At 54.8% G+C, this 9,901-nt stretch overlaps 1 protein-coding gene across 1 annotated transcript in view; it reads left to right on the top strand.

The window, feature by feature from the left end:
* Positions 1-9,593, top strand: part of fibpa (fibroblast growth factor (acidic) intracellular binding protein a) — a 24,062-nt gene extending 14,469 nt beyond the window's left edge. Inside the window, exons 5-10 of the mRNA XM_060822585.1 lie at positions 1,043-1,176; positions 2,854-2,962; positions 4,123-4,186; positions 5,137-5,223; positions 6,346-6,443; positions 9,178-9,593. Coding sequence (XP_060678568.1) covers positions 1,043-1,176; positions 2,854-2,962; positions 4,123-4,186; positions 5,137-5,223; positions 6,346-6,443; positions 9,178-9,247 — 562 coding nt within the window. The 3' untranslated portion in view covers positions 9,248-9,593. The remainder of the gene's footprint in view (positions 1-1,042; positions 1,177-2,853; positions 2,963-4,122; positions 4,187-5,136; positions 5,224-6,345; positions 6,444-9,177) is intronic.
* Positions 9,594-9,901: the final 308 nt, after the last annotated feature.

Here is a 9,901-nt window from a genome sequence, read left to right as displayed (position 1 = left end):
CAGTGCCTTCCCACTGAGGCTGTGCCCTCGGGTCCATGCCCCTCCTCAACATCTTCTCCACCCCCCACTCTACCCAGGCCCCTCTGTACGTTTCAAACAGATTCCCCTCCTCCCCTCATCCTGCTAAACCCCATTGAGTACAGACCCAGTCTCTGTGTGTCTCTGTGTGTCTCTGTGTGTATAAGAGCCCTCCATCCCTGGGATCATTCCTGTAAACCACCTCTGGACCCCTCTCCAACACCACCACAACCTCCCTTCGATACGGGGCCCGAAACGACTCTCAGTAATCCCAATGCGGTCTGACCAAAGCCGCATACAGCCTCAGCGGGACATCGCTGTGTCCCTCTGGGAAGGAATGCTAATATTGCCTTCCCCTTCCTCACTGCGCGTTCACGAATCCTGAACCAGGACTCCCCAGTTCAACGGATTTTCCAAAGCCTTTCCCCGTTTTGGAAAACAGCCCGTGTCGCTCTTCTTCCACCCGAGACGTGTAACCCCGCACTCCTGCCCCCATTATATTCCCCCAGCCCGTCCTTCCGCTCCCCACCCTGCTCCGGGCCTGGTCAGCTCCTCTGGATTCCTGATGAAGGCGCCGAAACGTCGGCTCCCCTGCTCCTCAGATGCTGCCTGACCTGCTGGGCTTTTCTTGACATTAATCTGCAGGTCCTCGCTTTTCCCCTGGTCCTTCCTACCACAGCCTTCCTGTTCGGGCTGAACGCACAGCCCTCTCGGGGTAGAAGAAGGCCCCCCTCACCTCAACCACTCGTCGTTGGGCCGAACGGCCTGTGCCCCATAGGGAGGGATTGCTGCCTGTCAGTGATCTGGGGCAGCCCCTGTTGGTCAACATGCCACCAGCCCAGAGGCCAGGGAGAGGCTGGAGTTGGGGGGGGTGAGGCAGACAGAGAATGAGTGAGGGGACAGTGGTCTTCCAGGTGGGAATTGTCAGTGAGAGAGAGGGAGAGAGAGGAGGTGAGGATGGTCCAACACCTGACAACCATGTCTCTTCCTGTCCCCCGCCTCCCCGCTACCACTCCCCTCCCAGAGATTACGCCGCCGTCGTCTTTTTTGCCAACAATCGGTTTGAGACTGGCAAGAAGAAACTGCAGTACCTGACGTTCGAGGACTTTGCCTGCTGCGCCGAGCAGCTCATTCAGAACTGGACGCTCGGGGCGGTGGGTGAGTGTGGGGAGGGTGGGCCGCAGAGTAAGCTCTTACCCCTGAGCTCGCTGTCCGTGTATGGGCCCCAGCGAACTGACCCTCCAGGGTGGACAGGGGAGCTCTCTTCACTCGTTCACCGGATGGGGGTGTCACCGGTGAAGCCCCGTCTCTAATTGCCCAACTTGACAAGGTGGGGGTGAGCTGCCAGCATGACCCCCACTGCTGACCTCCCTGACCCATGGTGCCCTCTTGGGGAGGGAGCTCCAGGATTCCGGCCCAGCGACAGCACAGGAGCGGCCGAAACATTTCCAGCGGTGAGGGGCTGGGAGGGGAACTTGCAGGTGTGGGTGGGGGGGGACGGTGTTCCCATGTATCTGTAGCCCCTTGTCCGGCCGGTGGGTAGAGGTGGCCTTTCGAGAAGCTCTGTCCAATTCTCTGTTCTACATCTGTGTCTGTGTCTGTGTGTGTGTGTCTGTGTGTGTGTGAGCCCGTACCCCAGTGAGAGTCTGTGGGTGTGTGTGTGTGTGTGTGAGCCCGTACCCCAGTGAGAGTCTGTGGGTGTGTGTGTGTGTGTGTGAGAGAGCCCGTACCCCAGTGAGAGTCTGTGTGTGTGTGTGTGTGTGTGAGAGTGAGAGAGCCCGTACCCCAGTGAGAGTCTGTGTGTGTGTGTGTGTGTGTGAGAGAGCCCGTACCCCAGTGAGAGTCTGTGTGTGTGTGTGTGTGTGTGAGAGAGCCCGTACCCCAGTGAGAGTCTGTGTGTGTGTGTGTGTGTGAGAGAGCCCGTACCCCAGTGAGAGTCTGTGTGTGTGTGTGTGTGTGTGTGAGAGTGAGAGAGCCCGTACCCCAGTGAGAGTCTGTGTGTGTGTGTGTGTGTGTGAGAGAGCCCGTACCCCAGTGAGAGTCTCTGTGTGTGTGTGTGTGTGTGTGTGTGTGTGTGTGTGAGCGCCCGTACCCCAGTGAGAGTCTGTGTGTGTGTGTGTGTGTGTGTGTGTGTGTGTGTGTGTGAGAGCCCGTACCCCAGTGAGAGTCTGTGTGAGTGAGAGAGCCCGTACCCCAGTGAGAGTCTGTGTGTGTGTGAGTGAGAGAGCCCGTACCCCAGTGAGAGTCTCTGTGTGTGTGTGTGTGTGTGTGTGTGTGTGTGTGAGCGCCCGTACCCCAGTGAGAGTCTGTGTGTGTGTGTGTGAGTGAGCGCCCGTACCCCAGTGAGAGTCTGTGTGTGTGTGTGTGTGTGTGTGTGTGAGAGAGAGCCCGTACCCCAGTGAGAGTCTGTGTATGTGTGTGTGTGTGTGCATGTGTCTGTGTGTGGGGTGTGTGTGCGCGAGCCCGTACCCCAGTGTGTGTGTGTGTGTGTGTGTGTGTGTGTGTGGATGCAATCGCTGTGATGTACAATTCCTGTATCCACACGCGTGTCCGTTCCCCACTAACATGGATCGCACACGTGTTTTGAAAGAAGCCATCCTCCCACCTCTGGCACTCAGTGTGGCAGATTGGCTGGAGTGCAGCTGTATCAGCTGAGGAAGAGGTGGGGGAGTCGAGGACCCAGCAGTTTCTCTCCCCAGCCCACCCCTGGAGATTTCTGCCGTCTGGTGCCTGAGCTGCTGTGATTTAGCGACCTGCCCCCCCCCAGGGTTGGTGGGGAGTAGCGGTCTGCTCACAGCGCTGCAGCTCACTGACAGGATCCCCTTGCTTTTGCAGACAGTATGGTTGATGATATGGACGTTGACCTGGACAGAGAGTTCCTGCAGGATCTGAAAGATCTCAAGGTCCTCATCACCGATAAGGATCTCCTGGATCAACACAAAAGGTACTAACCAAGCCCCCACCCTCAGCGTCAACGGAAAGCTCCCTCTGCCCGGCTAAACTGAACATAAAGTTCTCTCTACTGTCCCTGTCCCAGGGCCCTGTCCCCTGTCCCCAGTGTAGAGGGAGCTTTACTCTAAAGCATAGAGTGTGGTTTACTCTCTATGTAATCCTGTGTTGCCCTTAACCTTGCGTGTGTTTGATGGGGACAGCATCAAAGAAGTTTTATTTTCAGTCTATTTTCCATTTAAGAGTAATGCGAGATTCACTCTGTCTAACTTTCAGGGTCCTGGGAGGATTCGATGGGAGCACTATGCTTTTAAAATGAAAGTAAAGCTCCCTCTACACTGACCACATCAAATCGTCCCTTAACAAAGCTGAGGGGTGACCTGATAGAGATTAATAAAATTATGAGGGGCATGGATAGGATAAATAGACAATGTCTTTTCCCTGGGGTCGGGGGAGTCCAGAACGTGAGGGTGTAGGTTTAGGGTGAGAGGGAAAAGATATAAAAGAGACCTAAGGGGCAACTTTTTCACCCAGAGGGTGGTACGTGTATGGAATGAGCTGCCAGAGGATGTGGTGGAGGCTGGTACAATCGCAACATTTAAGAGGCTTTTGGATGGGTATATGAATAGGAAGGGTTTGGAGGGATATGGGCTGGGTGCTGGCAGGTGGGACTAGATTGGGTCAGGATATCTGGTCGGCATGGACGTGTTGGACCGAAGGGTTAGTTTCTGTGCTGTATGTCTCTATAAGGACAGCATGGGGTTTGGTACAGAGTAAAACACCTTCTCCTCCTTTAAAGGGAAAGTAAAGCTCCCTCTACACTGTCTCCCCATTTTATGCACCCAGGACAGGGACAGCACTGGGTTAGATACAGAGTAAAGCTCCCTCTACACTGTCCCCATCAAACACTCCCCAGGACAGGGACAGCACGGGGTTAGATACAGAGTAAAGCTCCCTCTACACTGTCCCCATCAAACACTCCCAGGACAGAGACAGAGTAGGAGAGAGTAATTCAGTCTTAATTGAGTTGTGTTGGCTGATGAGCTCAGTGTCTGGCTCCCTGTGGCTCTGATTTTTGGGGAGTTATTTTCTGAGGGGCAGTGAATTTCATGTTGTTGCCCTGTGTTTGTGTGTGTGTGTGTGTTCTCCCTGCAGCCTGGTGTGTACCGCACTGAGGGGGAAAGTCAGCACCTTCTCTGAAATGGAAGCTAACTTTAAGGTAAGAGAGAAGCATTCCTGGGGGAATATCCGCCATTGTGAAGCCCGTGACTCCATTCCTATAGGCCGAACCCTGTATCCCAATCCCGTTGGAATGTGGCCGGATTCCCAAGCTCCTGTTATGCCTGGGATGACCGTGGGAATGAATGATTTAATCAGTTTCCCCTGAGTGATGGATTCAAGCACAGGACACAAGCCAATCAGCTACCAGTTGTTGGCCGAACCTCTGTCTGTGTACCCACACCCAGTGTCTGACCTTGTCCCACTGCTCGCCCAAAGCAGCAGTGTAAACACAACTCACAATGAAAACCAGGACCTGGGACAACTCCTTCCGCAGTCGGGGGCTTGGGAAGCCGTCCTTCTGGCCCACGACTGTAAACCGGAAGCTGGAGTGACCGCCCTGACGTGGTCTTCATTGGTGGTTTGTGTCTGAAATGAGGGGAGGGGGAGAGGGGTGGGGGAGGGAGTCTAACGCTGAATAAGCCAGTGCCGTCCTTGGAGAAGGAGCACGCGGTGTCCACCAACACCCTGGAGTTGTTCAGGGAGAGGTGGGCGCCGCAGGGAGTGGAATGCATCATTTCCCCCTCCAACTCTATTTTGATTTAGTCCCTGCCCTCCCCTTCACTGTTTGTTCACACAGCATTGCCCTTTGATGTGAAGGGCGCTGCTTGTCACAGGCCACTCGGGTGTTTTCCTACGTTTCCTGGTGGTGGAAATTGAATAAAGATTTGTGCACTTTGTGTCTCTCACTGTGTCTCACACCTGGACACACACACACCATGGGTGATGGGGAAAAAATAAGCACTACCGCAGTTAAGCGGTAGTGTGGGGGGGGGTTAAAAAAAAAGAAGAAAAAAAAATAAACAGGAGTGTAAGGGCACTGCTTGTCACTGGCCACTCGGGTGTAAAAAAAAGGAAAAAAAAAATAAGCCAGTGCCGTCTGCTTTCCAGAACCTCTCTCGGGCTTTGATTAACATCGCCGCCAAGCTTATCCACACCAAGGACGTCCGCGACCTCTTCATTGACCTGGTGGAAAAGGTGGGTCCCACGTGTTCAACAGGAGGAGGCCACTCAGCCCCCACCCTAACCTGCACATCCCTGGGCACTATGGGACAATTTAGCACGGCCAATCCACCCTAACCTGCACATCCCTGGGCACTATGGGACAATTTAGTCTGGCCAATCCACCCTAACCTGCACATCCCTGGACACTATGGGACAATTTAGCACGGCCAATCCACTCTAACCTGCACATCCCTGGGCACTATGGGACAATTTAGTCTGGCCAATCCACCCTAACCTGCACATCCCTGGACACTATGGGACAATTTAGCACGGCCAATCCACTCTAACCTGCACATCCCTGGGCACTATGGGACAATTTAGCACGGCCAATTCACCCTAACCTGCACATCCCTGGGCACTATGGGACAATTTAGCACAGCCAATCCACCCTAACCTGCACATCCCTGGACACTATGGGACAATTTAGCACGGCCAATCCACCCTAACCTGCACATCCCTGGGCACTATGGGACAATTTAGCACGGCCAATCCACCCTAACCTGCACATCCCTGGGCACTATGGGACAATTTAGCACAGCCAATCCACCCTAACCTGCACATCTTTGGACTGTGGGAGGAAACCCACGCAGGCTCTAGGAGAATGTGCAAACTGCGCCCAGACAGTCACCTGAGGTTGGAATCAAATGTGGGTCCCTGGCGCCGTGAGGCAGCAGCGCTAACCACTGAGCTACCGTGCCACGGACCGGAGAATTCCCCCAGGCCCAGGCCTATCCCCACCAACAGCAGAGAGAGATTTTACATTGAAAATGCTTCTCTGTTTGACCTTATCCATTCCGAAGATGGAGGGCTGGGCCAGCATTGATCCCCCTTCCCTGACGGGAGCGGGGTCAGGGGTCAGTGTGAGTGGGGAGGGCGGATTCCCCTCTGCGACGGTGAGCCATGCCACGTTCCCGAGGTTTGATCGAACCAGCTGGGGCTCCCGAGGGGAGGGCAGGCCCGGTGCCCCTCGCGACCCCTAAAACGGGCGGGGAGGGTGTACCCACGCCCACCTCTATTGGGAACCCAACTCCCCCAGCACTGGGCGTACCCAGCCTCACTCTGGCCGTGCTCTGTCTCTCTCTCTCTCCTGGACAGTTTATCGAACCGTGCAAGTCTGATCGCTGGAGTAGCAACGATGTCTGGGTCTTCCTCACGCAGTACACCAACGCTGCCCGCGCCCTCGACGCTTTCAGGTAAGCACGGGGTCAGCGAGTCGGGTGGGAATCGAGCTCCGAATACTCCCACTCCCTCCCCATTCATCGAACTCTCGTCTTTTATTCAGAGAATCCCTACAGTGTGGACACTATTTAGCCCACCAACCCTCCATCCCAACTCCAGCCAAACCCCTTCCCCCATCCTATTACTCTACATATCCCCTGACTAATGCACCTAGCCCACCCACCCCTGAACCCCGTGGGGCAATTTCCCGTGGCCAATTCAACCCGGGATTGTGGGAGGAAACCGGAGCACCCGGAGGAAAGCCCACACAGACGCAGGGAGAACGTGCAAACTCCACACAGTCAGTCGCCCGAGGGTGGAATCGAACCTGGGTCCCTGGCGCTGTGAGGCAGCAGGGCTAACCACTGAGCCACCAGGGTTTACACTTGAGTCAGTCACTGGCACAGGGGGAGTGGGCAGCACGGTGGCTCACTGCTGCCTCACGGCGCCAGGGACCCGGGTTCGATTCCACCCTGGGGCGACTGTCCGTGTGGAGCCGGTGTCAGCACGATCCTTTCCTGGACACGGGATCTCTTCATGCTTTTCCGGGTGTGGCCTTGCGTTGTTTCAGCGAGACGTCCCTGTTTTTGGACTCTGTTCCAGTTGGAATAAAGCCCTGCCGTTTTATTTGCTTTCCCTGTTGCCCGCTGAACTTGAGAATCCTGCAGCGAGTAACTCGCCTCCCTTGCCTCCTGTCCCCCTCCCGTCCCACCATCTACAAGGCAGGAGGGTGAGGGAATACTCCCCACTTGCCCCTGGATGGGGGCAGCTCCAACTACACTCAAGAAGCTCGACACCGTCCAGGGACAAAGCAGCCCCCGCTCGATGGGAACCACATCCTCCCTCCGACGCTCTGCAGCTGCAGGGTGTACCATCTACAAGACGCACTGCAGAAACTCACCAAAGATCCTCAGACAGCACCTCCCAAACCCATGACCACTACCATCCAGAAGGACAAGGGGCAGCAGACATATGGGAGCACCATCACCATCCCAGTTCGGAGATACATCGCCCGTTCCTTCACTGTTGCTGGGTCAGGATCCTGGACCTCCCTCCCTAACAGGGCCGTGTGGGGGTCCCTTCACCACGTGGATTCCCAGTGGCTCAGGAAGGCAGCTCAATGAAGCAACTGGGCACATTCTCCCCACTCCGGGTGCTCCGGTTTCCTCCCACGGTCCAAAGGTCCGGGGTTGAATTGGCCACGGGAATAGACTGGGTTAAGCCAGCAATGCCCTCGCCTAGTGAGGTCATTTTTAAAAAAAAATACTTCTTGAAGCTTAAGCACTTTCAGTATGGGCAATAAATTACATGGGAAAAATTTGTTAAAACCTTTTCTTTACAATAGTTGTATGTTTTGGACATCCGAAATTTCAGGTACTGGGGGAATAGCGTTGCCATTCAAACCTTTCCAGAGAATGCGCGTCACGGTGCCCACTAGGAAATGCAGGCAAACCAATCTGGCCATTTAGTCTCGAAGGTTTACGAAATGGTTCCCTTTTTCGACGATTATGGGAGGGCGTGAACAAAGTTGCACATGAGGCTGAGCCCAGATTAGCGTTCAGAAGAGCAGGTATATCAGAGATTGAGAGTCTGGGGGATATCAAGATCGTGGGGAAAGCTCAATGAACCAGTCCCGCAAAGCTCAGCTAAGTAAGCCAGCACAAGATTCTGTTTCTAGAGGGCTGGAATTATATAAATTGAGGAGGTTGGTTCTGTATTCAACCTCAGCTAGACCATAGTTAAGTTACTGCGCTGAGTTCTGGTCTCCTGTATTATAAACAGGAGATAGAGGGACCAGAAAGGATGGAGGGAACATTCACAAAACGATACAGGAATGTCTAGGGAAACTGATCAGACTGAGTCTGCTCGCTCTTGGAAAGAGAAGACTGAGGTGAGATCCCAACAGAGTTTTCACAAGTGTCCCTCTTGTAGGGAGAACCATCACTAAAGGCTGTCGATCACCTGATGAAGGAAGGTCGCTCCGTAAGCTAGTGTGCTTCCAATTAAACCTGTTGGACTATAACCTGGGGTTGTGTGATTTTTAACTTTGTCCACCCCAGTCCAACACCGGCCTCTCCAAACCACGGTTTTACAGCAGGCACCAAGAATCCCTGTCAGGAATTCAGAACAGAAATGCGGAGACGTTTCTTCAGCCAGAGGGTGGTGGGCCTGTGGGATTCATTGCTGCAGGGTGCAGTGGAGGCCGGGACGCTAAATGTCTTCAAGGCAGAGATTGATAGATTCTTGATGTTACGAGGAATTAAGGGCTACGGGGAGAACGCTGGTAAGTGGAGTTGAAATGCCCATCAGCCATGATTGAATGGCGGAGTGGACTTGATGGGCCAAATGGCCTTACTTCCACTCCTATGTCTTATGGCATTGAGGTGAGGGCGGGGGGATCCAGAGTGCCGGGAGAATGGGAGTCACTCCCACAAAAGCAGGAGGGATGTTGGTTTGCCCCCGGGATGTGGGACAGGTAGATCCAGGAATGGTAGGAGGCGAGCAAAATTAGAGGGGGGTAGTAGGGCTGAATGGTCTCCCTAGGATACAGGAGCCGAAGCAGACCATTTGGCCCATCCGTTCCGCTGTTGGGTCACGGCTGGTCTGTTTGGCAGTCCTCCCCGTAAACCCTTACTGATGCCGAACCTCTGGGGTCTGTGTCCCTTATCTCCCTGTGCCCTTGTAACGCGCTGTGTTTTCTTCACCTAGACACCAGTGTCTCTGGGAGCGATACATGGGCACCATCAAAAGCTGCATCATGACGATGTACCACGACTGAGGGTCCCTCGGGTCTCCTGACCCCCCCACCCAGCGGGGGAGGGAGCGGCGGTGAGCCTTCGCCCTGACGTCGGGAAGGAGTGTCCCCCTCCTGGACAGCAGACTGATGTGCTTCCCACCAGGAAGGTGCTGCTTGGATCTCGCTCCTGACGTTTCCTGTTCGGTGGGCGAGGGGCTGGTTTCGGGGCTGGGCCTTTCGGAGAGAGAGGCACGCTGTCGTCTTTGTGAAGCGAGGGACCGTCTCCGAAAAGGGACGTTATCCCTCTAGGTTTCCCCAGCCCACCCCGACCCCTCCAGCCCCTGGGCCCAGCTCCTAGTTGTACAATAAAGCTCTGGGTTTGTTCTGACCCTGGCCTGATCTCTTAGTTGCGCGTTGGTGATGGAAACGCTGCTCGGGGTGTGGGCTGGGTGTCTGGAGCTGGCAGAAGGCAGCGTGCTAACGCACTGTTTACAGGTTTAGCTCTCCCTCTCTCTCTGCTTCCCCCTGCCCCGCTTCTCTCTTGTCCTCTCTGTCTCTCTCTCTGTCTCTCTCTCTGTCTCTCTCTCTGTCTCTCTCTCTGTCTCTCTCTCTGTCTCTCTCTCTGTCTCTCTCTCGGTCTCGGTCTCGGTCTCTCTCTCTCTGTCTCTCTCTCTCTCTGTCTCTCTCTCTCTCTCT

Source organism: Hemiscyllium ocellatum, unplaced genomic scaffold, assembly GCF_020745735.1.
Source record: "Hemiscyllium ocellatum isolate sHemOce1 unplaced genomic scaffold, sHemOce1.pat.X.cur. scaffold_1326_pat_ctg1, whole genome shotgun sequence".
NCBI classification, from domain to species: Eukaryota; Metazoa; Chordata; class Chondrichthyes; order Orectolobiformes; family Hemiscylliidae; genus Hemiscyllium; species Hemiscyllium ocellatum.
Note: the sequence above shows the minus strand (reverse complement) of the source record. Positions and strands in the feature narration are given on the sequence as shown.